Source organism: Bufo gargarizans, chromosome 1 (assembly GCF_014858855.1).
Source record: "Bufo gargarizans isolate SCDJY-AF-19 chromosome 1, ASM1485885v1, whole genome shotgun sequence".
NCBI lineage: Eukaryota > Metazoa > Chordata > Amphibia > Anura > Bufonidae > Bufo > Bufo gargarizans.
This window is the reverse complement of record NC_058080.1, coordinates 695196342-695212387: the sequence shown is the minus strand read 5'-3', so window position 1 is coordinate 695212387 and position 16046 is coordinate 695196342. Positions and strand designations below refer to the sequence as shown.

Genomic DNA, 16046 nt, shown 5'->3' with positions numbered 1-16046 from the left:
AGCAAGTAGGGCGGCTACTTGCTGGTAGCAGCCGCATCCTCCTTTCATAAAGACGCCCCCTCCTCATGTTGATTGACAGGGCCAGCGAACGCGCTCGTCCTCTGGCTAGCCCTGTCTGCGTTCAAAATCTGGCGCCTGCGCCGTACCGGTCTTCAGTCGGTGCAGGCGCACTAAGAGGAGGATGCTCGCTTGGCCGCTCCTTCCTCTGTGCGCCTGCACCGGGTGAAGATGTGACGTAATCGGCGCATTGAGGATGGTGCGGCCGAGCGAGCGTCCTCCTCTCAGTGCGTCCTGCGCCGACTGAAGACCGGTATAGCGCAGGCACCAGATTTTGAACACATTTTGAACACAAGGCCCAGTTCTTTTATGTTGCTGTTTTTTCCATTATAATTTGTTAATAGTTTATATTATGTGCACTGAGGGTACTTTCACACTAGCATCGCTGGATGCCGCCAGGCAGTTCTGTCGCCGGAACTGCCTTCCGGATCTGGCAATTTGTATGCAAATGGATACCATTTGTAGACGGATCTGGATGCGGATTGCAATACCGGATCCGTCTCTCCGGTTGTCATCCGGAAAAAACGGATCCGGTATTTATCTTTTTCACATTTTTAAATGTCTGCGCATGTGCAGACCGCAAAACTGGATCAGTTTTTCCAGAACACTTAGGCATTTCAATGTAAAATAATGCCAGATCCGGCATGCTGCAGTATTTTCTCCGTCCAAAAACCGTACAGTGACTGAACTGAAGACATCCTGATGCATACTGAACGGATTATTCTCCATTCAGAATGCATTAGGATAAAACTGATCAGTTCTTTTCCGGTATTGAGCCCCTGTGACGGAACTCAATACCGGAAAAGAAAAACGCTAGTGGAGAAGGGATCACATATAATTGTTATAGGATCCTGTGCTATAGGACACAGAGCAGGACCCAAGGTCTCCTAGTGCACAGATATTAGGGGTGTCTGGACGGCGGTCGGTCTGCGCAGCTATTTGGAAGCAGAATCTGCTACACAAGTTCCTACAAAAAATGTTCGTTGAGCAAAATAGTTTCTCTACATAATAGGAGACAGACCTTATATAGGACAAGTGTGAAATGTCAGCGCCTTGGTACCTTTCTCCTCCTTGACTTCACTAGCACTGTCAAACAGATTGAAGTCTAATGTCCTGTCGTCCGGAGCTCCTGCGGCGGCGGCGGCTGCTGCTGGAGACTTTTTACTTTCATTTTTCTCCTCAGGAAGCCTCACTGCCGGGTTAAACAATGGATGCTGCTCCAATATCTTCATTTCTGAAGAAAAGTAAAGAATTAGAAATGTGGGTGCTAAGTGGCTCCCCAAGAACCTGTAAGAAATAGACAAAAAAGAAATCCTTTGTGGAAATCTCAAATGTCAGTCTTAGGCCTCATGCATATGGCCGTTGTTTTGGCCCGCATCCAAGCCGCCGTTTTGGCGGCTCGGATGCGGACCCGTTCACTTCAATGAAAAAAAATATATAACATGTCCTATTCTTGTCTGCTCTTTGCGGACAAGAATAGGCATTTATACTAAACGCTGTCCGTGCCGTTCCGCAAACTGCGGAACGTGCACGGACGCCATCCGTGTTTTGCGGATCCGCGATTTGCGGACCGCAAAACACACCACGGTCGTGTGCATGAAGCCTAAGACAAAGCTTTGCTTCCAAGGTGAAGTCTTACCTTCCTGACATTCCCGGATTGTGCCCTGTGCCTCCCTCTGACCCGCCTTGTCTTTTGCTTGCTTGGTGCTAGCTGCATGAGCTTTGGCATCCAACAACTTCGCTGTCAGTTCAAGGTAACGTTCATTCTATAGAAAACGCCAGAATATTAGATATCCCTCCTGCTTGTTCTGCAGACTCGTAAAACTAATCTTGCCATTTTTTTTGTTTTTGTTTTAATGCCAAGGCTCAGAAGAAGGCTTGTCCAAAAATGCAATCACATGGCAATGCTCGCCTTCTTAAAGGGGTTCTTGAGAATGGGGGAGGGGGGGGGGGGGAGAAATGACTGTTTTCAAGTAAACAGGGTTCAGCTGCCGAACCAGCCACAGTCCATGGACAAGAGTGGCCCTGTCTCTGGAAAAAAAGCAGCCATGTTTTTTCTAAAATAAAACAAACCATTAAATTGAAAGAAAAAATAAAATAAAATATGGAAACTCTCTTTTTTTTAAATTTGCAAAGTTCACATTTGTTTCTCACTTCACTGCAATAATCATCTTGCTACTCAGTGTTTTGTGCAATGGTGCATGTGGTCACCTCATTAAATGTACCTATCCAAATAAATGTGTCTCCTGTCATTGCTTTGTTACGTCCTGCCATGCTTCTTGTTCTGCTAGATTATCTTTAATTATTTGTCTGCAACACACACACAGTTCTGGTACACACACAGCACTGCTATACACACACAGCACTGCCATACACCGATACAGCCCTGCTACACACAACACTCACATTTCCCTAGTGTGAGCTGTATAGTTCTTCTGCTCAGGCTCCTCCCATTGATGACATCATCAAATGTCCTTAAAAGGGTCCTCCAGGAATTAAGAAAATGAAAATACTTAAAGGAAACCTGTCATCTGGATTTTGGATATAGAGCTGAGGACATGGGTTTCTAGATGGCCACTAGCACATCCGCAATACCCAGTCCCCATAGCTCTGTGTGCTTTTATTGTGTAAAAAAAAAACTATTTGATACATATGCTAATTAACCTGAGATGAGTCAGAGCTTAAAAATATGACTCTTCTCTGGTCACACAAGTAAGATATGACTCTTTTATGTTAATTTGCATATGTATCAAATCGTAGTTTCTTTTTACACAATAAAAGCACACAGAGCTATGGGGATTGGGTATTGCGGATGTGCTAGCGGCCATCTAGCAACCCATGTCCTCAGCTCTATACCCCAAATTTCGGTAACAGGTTCCCTTTAAAGTCAACCTGTCATCAACTTTATGCTGAACTCACTGAGGACAATGGAGGTGGGCGGGAGAGCAGGAATTCCTGAATAACCGTGACTCTTCTCAGGTGGCCGGGACTCTTTTCCAGGCCCAGTCTGCAATGGTTGTGATGTTAGTTCTCGGCAACCACTTACTTGTAACTTATAAATGACAGACCGCTGAAATCAACTCATCTGTCTCTACTTTATGCTGCTGTTAGTATGGGCAGCACAAAGTTGATGACTGGTTCCCTTTAAAGAGGACCTTTGATGGGTCCAGACATTATGAAATAAGTAGGGGGTTGTGTAGGGCATAGTGCAGGCATGTAAGATCACTTACTAGCTTATCTGTCCGGCACTCCGTTCCCCTTTTACTTTTCCCACCTGGTATGGAAATGAATATCATCGGTACAGGGAGGAGGAGACTGCCCTGTTTTTCAATGGGGGTCTCCCTCTCCCTGGCTGTAGCGCGTCCAATCGCAGCAGAGAGCGTCACAGCCAAGAAGGTGAGTTTTTTTCTCTCCCTGGCTGTGACGCTCTCTGCTGCGATTAGACCGCGCTACAGCCAGGGAGAAGGAGACCCCCATTGAAAAACAGGGCAGTCTCCTCCTCCCTGTACCGATGATATTCATTTCCATACCAGGTGGGAAAAGTAAAAGGGGGAACGGAGCGCCGGACAGATAAGCTAGTAAGTGATCTTACATGCCTGCACTATGCCCTACACAACCCCCTACTTATTTCATAATGTCTGGACCCATCAAAGGTCCTCTTTAAATATTACTTTATTATAAACATATTCCCAAATACCTTTATTATTTATAATGGTTCATTTGTCTAGGAAGCAATCATTAGGAAAAATAAAATGGCCGCCGTCCTATTAGTACACACAAAACCTGTCCTAATCACACAGCAGGACAAGTTATTTCACTACACTGAGCTAAAGAGCTGCCTCATCCTCCTCTCTGCTCGTCAGGGATTATGATCCTGAATACAGATGATAAGTCCTTCAGCTGAATATCTGTAGGAATGGAGAGGAGACATGAAGTACACAGAGGAGGTGGGGGAGTGGATAATGAGCAGCAGCACTTGTATGCCGTCTCCATTACCACAGACTAATCTGTCCATCCTCTCTGTACTTCATGTCTCCTCATGAACTCCATTCCTACAGAGCTGATTCAGCTGAAGATCTTATCATTCAGAACCATAATCCCTGACAAGTAGAGCAAAGAGGATGAGGCAGCTCTTTCTCTCAGTGTTGTGAAGTAACTTGTCCTGCTGTGTGATTAGGACAGGTTTTGTTTATACTAATAGGACATCGGCCATTTTTGTTCTCCTAATGATTGCTCCCTAGACCAAATGAGCCATTATAACTAATAAAAGGTATTTGGAAATATATTTATAATTAATATTTATGTACTTTCATTTTTATTTTATTTTATTCCCGGAGAACCCCTTTAAGCTGTACTTGGAGTTTGCCTTTCCTTTCAGTACAGCGTAGGACCGTCCTCCCCATGTGCTCTCCTGCTGCTGCTGATCATACAGATCGGTATCGGCAGGGAGAGAGAGGCGAGTGCAGATGCACAATTCTCACTGATCGGGCAAAGCGATGTATGTGCGCTCTGCCGGATCATTAAGGAACCAGCCAGAGGGGTCAGGGGTATAGCTGTCCAGTTAGAACAATGCCTTTTCACATCAGAGGTCCCAATGACGAGCTGGCAGCAAGAATATAATCACATGAAGTTGTGGCCAGCAAGTCCTCATTTAAAGCAATGCACCATGTATACACAGACAAGCTGGGGCCTCTAGAGCCTAGCTTCTCATCTCGCGGGTGACGCTAGGGAGGCTGCCCCCCTCCCGACACAGTTTTCATCTGCGCACGGGGAGAAGCAGCGGCGGCCGCGCGGGGACCAGGAACGAAGCGGGTGATGGGAAAGGAGGCAAGTACATTGTGAGTGAGGGGCCCAGGCATATGGGGGAGCATTTCAGGGGTCAGATAACCCCTTTAGGGACTACCAACAATATGACATGGCGGACACATGGGTGAACCCCATAACTGTATCTACATGTTCCTACCACCGTGATGTCTTTGACTTACAGGGTCAAATTTCTCATTCTCATTCTCAGGGTCTTTATTAGGATCCAGCTCTTCCTCCTCGTCACTTCCCTGCTCAGCATAGCGCAGGATCCACTCTTTCATGCTCAGTTCCTCCTTCTTATCATTACTGGTCTGCCATGACAAAAAAGAAAAGTTTTGCCGTAAGTCAGAAGCAACTTTCATAAAAACTGTATCAAGAACATTTGCATTAATCATTATTAAATTCACAGCTGAGGCCAGTCATTGGCTGCAGCAGCGCATGTGACCCAGTCTGTGCCAGCTTACATGAAGCGACCGGAGGGCAGTGAAGACAGCCCAGGACCCACAGAGCTGGATCTCAGCGACAGAACAGGTCATTAGGCTTCCAGATCAATCCTGGACAAACCCTTTAAAGAGTACCACCACTGCAAGCAAGAATGCACATGTAGCAGATGTATTACAGACATTTCTGCAACTGTCTAATTCAACTGAATGAGATTTGCAGAAATCCAAGCACATGCTGTAATGTGTGGAATGCATTGTTCAGCTGCAGAACATTCTGCAATGAATCTGTCATGTGTGAACATGCCATTAGGTTCTGACTTACCTTCACAGGGGCTTCAGCTGATCTACCGGAGCTGGTAACACTGTCACGCACCGGCTGCTGTGATGTGGGTCGAAACTTTTCTCTAATTTTCTTCTCTTCCGCCACAAACTGCTGACTGAAGCCATCTGGCAACTGATCTGTGGAAAGAAAGCTGCATTACCATATACCACGCGCTTCATATATGTCAGGTCACACATGCTATGGGAATGAAATACACCGATCAGCCATAACATTAAAGTCAATGGCACCTGTCAAAGGGTGAGATATTAGGCAGCAAGTTAGCAGTCAGTTCTTGAAGTTCATGTGTTGGAAGCAGGAATAACGGGCAAGCGTAGGGATCTGAGCGACTTTGACAGGCCAAAAGGCCAAATTGTAATGACGACCGGGTCAGAGAATATGCGTCATGGAAAGGTCTTGCGGGGTGTTCTCATGATAAGGAAGGACAACCGGTGACCCGCTGAAGCACTTGGGAGTGATAGCTTGCCCGTCTGATCAGGAAGGCCTCTTGCACACGACCGTATGGCTTTTTCAGTGTTTTGCGATCCTTTTTAAACGGATCAGTTTTTCGTTTCAGTAGTGTTTCCGTTTCTGTTCCGCTTCCATTCCGTTTTTCAGTTTAGTTTCCGTTTTTTGCAGATTGCAAACGGAAACTGAAGCATGGCATATACAGTATACAGTAATTACATAGAAAAGTTGGGCTGGGCATAACATTTTCAATAGATGGTTCCACAAAAACAGAACGGATATGGAAGACATACGGATGCATTCCGTATCCGTTACTTTTTTTTTACAGCCCCATTGACTTGAAGGGAGCCACGGAACGTGATTTGCGGGCAATAATAGGACATGTTCTATCTTTGAACGGTACGGAAAAATGGAAATACGGAAACTGAATGCATATGGAGTACATTCCCTTTTTTTGCAGACCAATTGAAATGAATGGTTTCGTACACGGACCGCAAAAAACGGAATGTAAACAGAGAAAATAAACGTTTGTGTGCAAGAAGGAGTTAGATCTCACAGAGCATCATGGCTTGCTGTGTATGAGGCTGCATCGTACACAATATCGAGCATATGGTTTTATTGTTATGGTTGATTGGTGTAGATGGATCCAGTGTGAACGAAGGCTAATGGCTAAGAGACTAACATTTAGCAAACTTTTTACTATAAAGTATTATTCATACCATCCTGTAGGTTCAAGCAAAGCCAGTCCAATGCCGAATGGAGATCTCCACCGTACAGCACAGCGTTTGACATGGCCTCTTCAATGTGCTCTGCCTTGAAATTAAACTCCTGTAGAGCCATATACAGATCCTAGGAGAAGATACAACACCATGCTTCATTTGGAGTTTTTTTTCCCCCTAAAAGACCATTGCAATTTTTGGCGAGTACAATATTAATGACTTATCGTCAGGACAGGTCATCAGGTTCTGATAAGTGGGGGCCTGACTCATGGCGCCCCTGCCAATCAGCTGTTTGGAGGCTGCAGCAATCTTGCATGCGCAATAATTACTGTGATGCCGTACAAGGAATGGGCATCGCAGTGCGCATGCGCTGGCCAAAGGAATGAGTGCGCAGGCGCGGGATCTCGCCGGAATAACAAGCTAAGAGAAAGGCGGTCAGAGGGAAAGGATGGGCGGGCAGAGGGTAGGAAGGGGCGGGGGGACGCAATGAAAAGGCTGGACAAGCAGGGCACCTAAGAGAGTAACGCTGCCCCTGGGCACTTGCGAGCCTTCATTTGCATATCTTATAAAGATCGTTTTTGATGGATTTATAACAGCAGGAAAGATGCTTTGATTAACAGTAAGCATGCTAGGGAGCAGTGGGAAAGGTTAAATAAGTGAAATGCTGGTGACAGACTCCCTTTAATACCATCTGGATGACCTATTTTTATTTTCCTGGGACAGCGATCGCACATCGCCGGCACTGTCATAGAAAATGCCTTTTCTTGTCCGCAATTGCAGACAAGAATAGGACATGTTCTATTTTTTTGCGGAACTGAAGTGCGGATCCACAAATGCGGACAGCACATTCCGGCCCCATTGAAAATAAATGGGTCTGCACCTGTTCCGCAAAATTGCGGAACGGAAGTGGATCCATTTTGCGGACGTATGAATGGACCCTTAAATGGATCTGCAGACCTGTAACTTCTTAGAAGTCAGCCTCCCGGACACCGTTCCTGCATCACAGTTCAGTTTTTTATGGTCGTTGATCAGCGCAATGATCTTTTTCTCCAGCTTGCTTTCAATCACCACCTGCCGGAGGAAGACCAGGTTAGACCAATGCAATGAAGATTTTGCAGAGTTTCCTAATTTATATGTCAGGGATTTGCATATACATCAATAAGGCTGAGTTCACATAGGCATGACGGATTTGTTCAGGATGCGTCCCGGGTGTACTGCGGCAAACCCGTACGAGTAGGTACCCAAATGCAGTCAGTTTTGACTGCGATTGCGTTCCGTTGTTCAGTTTTTATCGCGCGGGTTTTGCACGCGCGTGATAAAACCTGAATGTGGTACCCAGACCCGAACTTCTTCACTGAAGTTCAGGTTTGGGTTCAGTGGTTTGTAGATGAAATTATTTTCCGTTATAAGGGAAAATAATAGCATTCTTCAATACAGAATGCTTAGTAGAAGGTCAATTGAGGGTTAAAAAATTTAAAAAAATTAACTCACCTCCTACTCTTGATCGCGTAGCTATCGGTCTCCTGTTCTTTCTTCAGGACCTGTCAAAGGACCTGTGGTGACATCACTGAGATCATCACATGGTCCAATCACATGGTCCATCACCACGGTGATGTACCATGTGATGTGACGTCACCACAGGTCCTTTAGCCGGCAGCTCATGATTAAAGAAGTAAGAAGAGATCGGCAACGGTGAGTTAATTTGTAAAAAAAATGTAACCCTTAATTGACCTCTTGACCTTCTGTATTAAAGAATGCTATTATTTTCCCTTATAACCATGTTATAAGGAAAAATAATACAGTGAATAGACTTTCATCCTAGCAACCATGAGTGAAAATCGCACTGCATCCGCACTTGCTTGCGATTTTCAATCAGCCCCCGTTCACTTCTATGGGGCCTGCGTTGACGTGATAAACGCACTATATAGAGCATGCTGCGATTTTCACGCAACGCATAAGAGATGCGTGAAAATCACCGCTCATGTGCACAGCCCCATAGAAGTGAATGGGTCAAAATTCAGTGCGGGTGCAATGCGTTCAACTCATGCAAATCTCGCCCGTGTGAACTCAGCCTAAGGGGTTGTCCAGGATTAGAAAAAAATGGCTACTTTATTCTAAAAACAGCACCACCCTTGTCCACAGGTTGTGTATGGTATTGCAGCTCTGCCTCATTGAATTCAATGGAGCTGAGCTGCAATACCAAATGCAACCCATGGACAGCGGTGAGGCTGTTTTTGGAAGAAAGCCGCCATGTTTTTCTAACCTTTACAACCCCTTTAAATTTAGTGACCTGCCTGTTCTGGGCCTTACTGACCAAGCGTTTTTCTTCCTTTTTTCATTGTCGCCTTTCAAGAGCTATAACTTTTTTAGTTTCCAGTCTATATACTGTAGCTGTATGAGGTCTTGTTTTTTACAGGACAAGTTGTAGTTTTTTATGGTGAGATTTAGGGGTACATGACTTTCTGATTAACTTTTATTAACTCTATCTGGGAGGGAGATGGGAAAAGCAGCAATACTGCCACTGAGTTTTTACGTTATAAATTTTACCTCCTTTGTTTTTCTGTATAAATAACATAATATCTTTATTCTCTGGGTCAGCGATAACAAATACATTTTTTTTTAAATGTTTTACTACTTTAGTGCATAAAAAAAAACCTTTTTTTTTTTTTTTTTATCAGGGAGAAAATCTTTTTGCATCGTTACTTCCCATGACCCATAACTTTTTATTTTTCTTTCTATGGAGTTGTGTGAGGGCTTGATTTTTAAGGGACAACTTGTCTTTTTCATTGGTATCATGTTAAAGGGACACTGACAGGGCCAATAAGCATATTGAGGTATATATATGGCAGTACAGGTCTTATAATGGGTATTACAATCATATAAGTATCCCCCCTGTCCACATTATACATACAGAAAACTTAAGTTTTATAACCTGCTCCAACCTGCTCCAACGGTCCTTCAATCTGCCCAAGGGGCGGCGTTTCACCTCTCTTGCGCCCAGCCAGCCTCCCCCAACTGCCGCTTAGAAGCGCCGCTCTGAAGCGCTGTGCTGAACAGTGCCCTGCGCATGCGCCGGATCTTGTAAGCGCCGCCCAGCGAAGTGAATATTGATGAGCTGGGTGGCGCTTACTGTACCGGACTTCACAAGATCCGGCGCATGCGCCGGGCACTGTTAAGCGCAGCGCTTCAGAGCGGGGACCGCAGAAGCCGCCCAGCAAACTGAATATTCATGAGCTGGGCGGCGCTTCAAAGCGGCAGTTGGGGAGGCTGGCTGGGCGCAAGAGAGGTGAAACGCCGCCCCTTGGGCAGATTGCAGACCGTTGGAGCAGGTTATAAAACTTAAGTTTACCGTATGTATAATGTGGACAGGGGAGATACTTATATGATTGTAATACCCATATTATAAGACCTGTACTGCCATATATATACCTCAATATGCGTATTGGCCCTGTCAGTGTCCCTTTAAGGATAATTACTCTTTTTGATCGCTAGTTATTAAGTTTTTTTTGGTGGCAACTAAGAATAAATTAGCAATTCTGCCATTTTTCTTTATAGCGTTCACTGTAGAGGATAATTCATGTGATATTTGTGTAGTGCGGGTCGTTATGGATGCGGAAATACCAAACATGTGGGGGGACATATTTTTTTTTAGAATTATTTTTACTTGAAACACTCCCTCTGTCACCACTTACATGCGGTGGGCGCCATTTCCCGCAGCATGCAATGGGCTAAACAGCCCGGATCGGCACTCCTGCGGTCCAGGCTATTAGAGCAGGAGTGTGAATCTCATGAGAGTCGAGCCCCCGCTCTCCGCTGCATGGGGGATCCGTACAGCTATTAGACAGGGCCGCCTTAAAAAAGCGTTGGCCCAGCCAAAGACCCGTTAGTTGCCGCCTTAAAAAGGCGTATTGGTGGTCACTATGGGGTTAAGGGAAAGTTAAAGGGATGCAATGACGTGTTTTCTCACCTTCAGTATAGACTTGTCATTATTCACAGAGGACCCAGACTCCACTGATGAAGCTAGACTGTACGTTTTTGGACCTAACAAAAAGAAGAAACCCAATGACCGCAAGAAATATTGTGACTGCATAGAATTTGGACAAATACAATCCAGATATCTCCCGGACCTCCCAAAATCACTCTAGACAGGAAGGTTTGAGTACATCAACCTCACATTCTGCATTGCCAGTATCTGTGTCTGCTTTTTCCCCACAAACAGCGCCTCCTCTGTGCATAGGCTGTGTCTGGTATGGCAGCTCAGCTCCAGTGACCTGAACGCAGCTCATGAACATAAATGCTACTCTTTCTAGAAAAAAAGCATTTTTGCAATCCTGGAAAATCCCATTAAAGGGATATGTCCGTCACATACAATGGGGGCATATCGCTATATTGTCTGATGGGACCCGCACCTACAAGGACAACGGAGTGGGGAAAGCTGTGGCTGGAGGACCCTGCTCCCATTCATTTCTATGGGGCAGATGGAAATAGCCGAGCCAGCACTTGGCTATTTTCGGCGGCCACATTCAAATGGATAGCATGCGCAGTGCACCCTCCATTCCTTTCCCCGCTCCGTTCTTGTTGTAGTTGCTGGTCCCAGAGGTGGTATCCGCACCTATTAGACAATGGAGGCTTATCCTAGCGATATGCCCCCATTGTATGTGATGGTAAAACCCCTTTAACTAGACAGAGTTCCAAATTAGAAGTTTTAGGAAGCTTGGTGAAAACCCTCAGGGAGCGGTACAGGCAGCCATATTGGTTGACAACTAGCTTTCCCAAAAACAGGTGTAACTAGATGTCTAAGGCTGGGTTTACACATGAGCGTTTTACAGCGCGTTCCTACGCGCTGTAAATCGCTCAACAGGCATGAACCAATGATTCCCTATGGGAATGGTTCTCACCTGAGCGTTTTACAGCACGTACGATCGCTCTGTAAAACGCCCGACCCCCAAGAAGTACATGAGCTTCTTTGGGGCGTCTTGTCGCGCGTTCCAGTACTTAGACTTTAGCGGGAACGCGCGACAATAGGTGTTCGCTTGTCTCTGTATGCGCATACAGAGCGCTCCTTCGCGAACGCTCAGGTGTGAACCCAGCGTAAAGGAAAGACATGGTCAGACCCAGGAGCTGAGTGTCATGTCATTTTATTAACTTCTCTCTCTGAAAATAACAATCCCCATCATCCAATCTTCTTGACTGTATTTATTTTGCGATACTGTCTCTGTTACACACGTTTTCTTTTTTAAACTTTAGTGGGTCTGTGGTCTGCATTTTGCGGCAAAGTATAGGACATGTTATACGTTTTGCGGAACGGACATACAGATGCAGAAAGCACATGGATCAGCCACACCCATATGTCCATTCCGCAAAAATATAGAATATGTCCGCAAAAGGCAGACCATGGACTCATTGAAGTGAATTGGTCTGCACACAGACCACTTACGTATTTTGCGGATCAGCGATTTACAGACCGCAAAACGGCTACGGTTGTGTGCACGAGGCCTTACCTTGTTTGCTCCGCGCTTCCTTGCTCACAGAGGACACGCTTGCCGATTTGCCAGCCTCTCTCTTCGATGCCTCCTCCCCGCCAGTCCTGGTTTCTGCCGCTGCCCTGGGTCGGTTAGCGGCTGCAATCGCTCCCTGGATGGCTGGAGCATTGCTTTGACGATTTTTCTTATTTTTGCCGCCCATTGTTCTAGATCCTCAGGACAATATCTACAAAAGCGTATTAATATAGGAAAGAAAAGAAAGAAAAAACAGTTGACTGCTTGATACTTGTCCTCCGCCAATGGTAGCCTTCATTCTAGGTCACACACAGTGACAGAACGTCACAGGATCATACTGCCAATGTCTCCTGACCTAATGGCCCAGATTTACTCATTTTGTTGATGAAAACTTAGCACATACCAAATTTATCACAGGGGCTCAGGCTGGATGATAAATCGGGTGCACGTCTCTCTGTAGACTCGCAGCGAGGCACCCGGCCTGAACTTCCAGCACTGCTGCGGTCACATAGCATTATATTGATTTATCATGCTATGTAACCCTTACAGTTCTGGAATGTATTGGATAACACTGACCTAATGCTGTCAGTGTTATCCAATACATTCCAGACCTCTAAGGGTTACATAGCATCAATATAATGCTATGCGACCCCGGCAGTGCTAGAAGTTCAGGGGCCTTAAAGGAGCTGCATCCACTTTTATGGGACCTCTAAGTACGACGCTCGCACTATCTCTAGCAGTCCCACAGAAGTGAATGCAACAGTGATAATAAATGTGCACTAATGCTCCATTCTCATGAGGCACTTCTGTTCTTGTGATCGATGGGGATCCCAGTGGTCAGTGACTTATCCCCAACCCTCTGTATAGGGAATAAGTATTGTTGCCAGGAAATGCTTGGTTATGAACCAGGAGAGGATGTCTGCCCAGGACTGGACTGCTGCAGCCTGTTTAGGGCCTACTCAATCATGTGCTGTCTGGCCGTCAATGAAGAATTGGTTTAAAACCCCTCTCCTTCCTCTACAGCAAAGACAGGATAAAAGCGCTCACCATAAGGCCTCCATACTTGAACCTGGCCATCGTCAGATCCCAAACAGAACCTGGATTTGACGCTAAAGACGATACAGTTCCAGTCTTTGGCACTTCAGGTTTCTCGTTCACCACTGCAAATGGAGGCTATGGTGGCTGGCTGTCAATGGCAGGCCATATAATGGGCACAGCGACACCAAATGTCCTTCTGCTAAGCGTCTGGAAATGGTCGGGCAGAGACAAGGATGTGTAATGAAGATGCCATCTGTGTCTGGATGATAAATCTGGATGCCCCCCCCCTCCCCCTCCCACCCTATCAACTGGGCAAAATGTCTTCAAGTGCATCATAAAGTCATGTCTAGGAGTCAACGATCTCTCACCAAGAGGTACACTACCCAAAAGTAGCCTCTGAGACCCTTTTTATAAGACGGGAGGGCAAAGCACTTTTATGCCCTCTTGTGGCAAGACCTAGCGTCTAATCAGACCATACCTGTAATTATTATTTAGAAAATCTGCCTGAGGGCTCGTGCACACAAACATATTTTTTCCTGTGTCCATTCTGTTTTTTGCCGGACCCATTCACTTCAATAGGGCTGCAAAAAATGGAAATTAATCTGTGTGCATTCCGTTTCCGTATGTCCTTTCCACAACCAAATAGAACATGTCCTGTTATTATCCGCATTACAGACAAGGATAGGACTGTTCTATTAGGGGCCAGCTGTTCTGGTCCACAAAATACGGAATGCACACACCCAGTATTCGTAATTAACGGACAGCAAACCATCCAACGGTCGCCTGCATGAGACCTTAGACTTAACTGTATGCAGCATTTCCACATTTCTATTTGGGTGCGTTATTAGTTGTTTTTTTGGTCAATGGGTGCAGATAATTATCCTCACGATAAGCCATCTCACCATTGCAGATTAGCTGGTACGTGTGGGTATCTTAAAGGGGTTGCAGCAAAGTTGACGTCATGGCTGAAGTTGGAGCCAGTATTAACTCCTTCCCTGCCATTAGCAATTTTAATATTAATTCAGACAACCTCCTTGTTTTGTGGGGTACAGCAGTTCATCCTATGATGTTTAACTGAATAAGACTGAGCATGTGCAGCAGCAGAAGGCACAGCCCCGCTCACCTGTATGGCCCCACGCCGCAGTACCTACGCTCAGCTAATCGGTGGAGATCACAATCCCCACTAATCAAAGGATAGGTTATGATTGTTTGGCTCATGTAAACCTGCTGTACAAATATTCCCTGTACAGGTCTAAAGACGATCTATTATAGTGCAGCACAAATCTGTACACTCATAGCCCGGTCCAGCCATACACTGTGCTTATAGGACAGGCACCCATGGGTGCAGGCTATGCCTGATTGCATCTCTCTGCTCTAGTGCCACTGAGGACTCTAATGGGTGACTACCCCTGTAGATGCTGCACTGGTTGTCACCCAGCTTTCCAAAAGCCTCAATGACAAACTGAGATTAAAAGACTCCATGATCATTGATGCGCTGTGAGAACATGGAGTAATGGAAACCATCACCCCAGAGATGACTGGGACAGCTTTAGGACCTGCCCCGGCAGCCATGTGCCCCGCACATACGCACGCCTGGCGTATAAATAACGTATATATGTTGTAGGAGCATCACTCACCAGTCGCAAATCATCACCATCACACCAGTGACGTCACGACAGATTCTCAAACGCCCGGGGCTGCTGACGTCACGCAACTACCACTTGAGTACAACACAGGTTCCCCAGCACATGTAACCTCGTGGAATCACTTCCTGTCTGCATAAAAAGCGGCCATTGTGTTGTAGTCCAACTCATTGACTTCTGCTTAATTGTCTTGTCTTCGGAAAAATGGCCGAAGACGCAAATTCCTAACCAACGATTGGAGTCACGTGTAATGCACAACTGTCTCACTCAGGTTACTCGTGAGCGCCTACGTCACTTGTACGCGTCCAGGGCCCACAGGTTAAGTCATCGGTGTGCGACTTTTAGCACACGTTATCGGCCTCTGAGTTGACGCGCTGACCGGTACCGGAGTCAGGGCTTTTGTGAGTTTGTCGGCACAAGGAGTTAATTCGTCGGAGGAAATGGCTGACGCCTTTGGGGACGACCTGTTCAGTGTCTTTGAAGAGGAGGCGCAGACGGCAAGCAACACGACCGCCCAACCAGGGCCTGCGGCCAAGACCGGGTGAGGGTCCCCGCTAATAACACCCGGAGAATTGTATTATTGACAGCATGGACAGTAATGTCCAGCCTGAGGTGGAGGCTACATTGGGAGATTTACGGGTGTAAAGTAGAACTGGCTTAGTGGCCCGTAGCAACCAATCGGATTCCACCTTTCATTTTCCAAAAGAGCTCCGAAAAATGAAAGGTGGAATCTGTTTGGTTGCTAAGGGCCACTAAGCCAGTTCTACTTTACACCAGTTTGATAAAAAATCCCCGATTATAAACAGTTTCTGTATGTAAGATGTATGGTGAAATAGTTTATTTCAAACCTGTTTGTCATGTCAGTTCTTTACTACTATCTCTGCATGCTGTCAGTGAATGGAAAGTTTCCTATTTACATCCAGAGATTGTAAACCACTATAACTGTGTGGAGTCCTTAGTATCTGCTCAGGACAGTAATCTGTGAACTGGTCAGTTTGGTGTCAACCTTACAGTCTTACGATGGGTTAAATTATAAATGTATATTAATGTGTAAG

The 16046-nt window shown here is 45.8% G+C and overlaps 2 protein-coding genes across 2 annotated transcripts in view; one reads left to right on the top strand and one right to left on the bottom strand.

Annotated features, from left to right (window-relative positions):
* Window positions 1-15122, bottom strand: part of DHX29 (DExH-box helicase 29) — a 51654-nt gene extending 36532 nt beyond the window's left edge. Inside the window, exons 1-9 of the mRNA XM_044276232.1 lie at window positions 14986-15122; window positions 12314-12521; window positions 10780-10853; window positions 7770-7883; window positions 6813-6942; window positions 5629-5765; window positions 5043-5174; window positions 1697-1823; window positions 1118-1291 (exon numbers count right to left, since the gene is read on the bottom strand). Coding sequence (XP_044132167.1) covers window positions 1118-1291; window positions 1697-1823; window positions 5043-5174; window positions 5629-5765; window positions 6813-6942; window positions 7770-7883; window positions 10780-10853; window positions 12314-12497 — 1072 coding nt within the window. The 5' untranslated portion in view covers window positions 12498-12521; window positions 14986-15122. The remainder of the gene's footprint in view (window positions 1-1117; window positions 1292-1696; window positions 1824-5042; window positions 5175-5628; window positions 5766-6812; window positions 6943-7769; window positions 7884-10779; window positions 10854-12313; window positions 12522-14985) is intronic.
* A 180-nt stretch (window positions 15123-15302) lies between these two features.
* Window positions 15303-16046, top strand: part of MTREX (Mtr4 exosome RNA helicase) — a 95402-nt gene continuing 94658 nt past the window's right edge. The window contains exon 1 of the mRNA XM_044276229.1: window positions 15303-15532. Coding sequence (XP_044132164.1) covers window positions 15432-15532 — 101 coding nt within the window. The 5' untranslated portion in view covers window positions 15303-15431. The remainder of the gene's footprint in view (window positions 15533-16046) is intronic.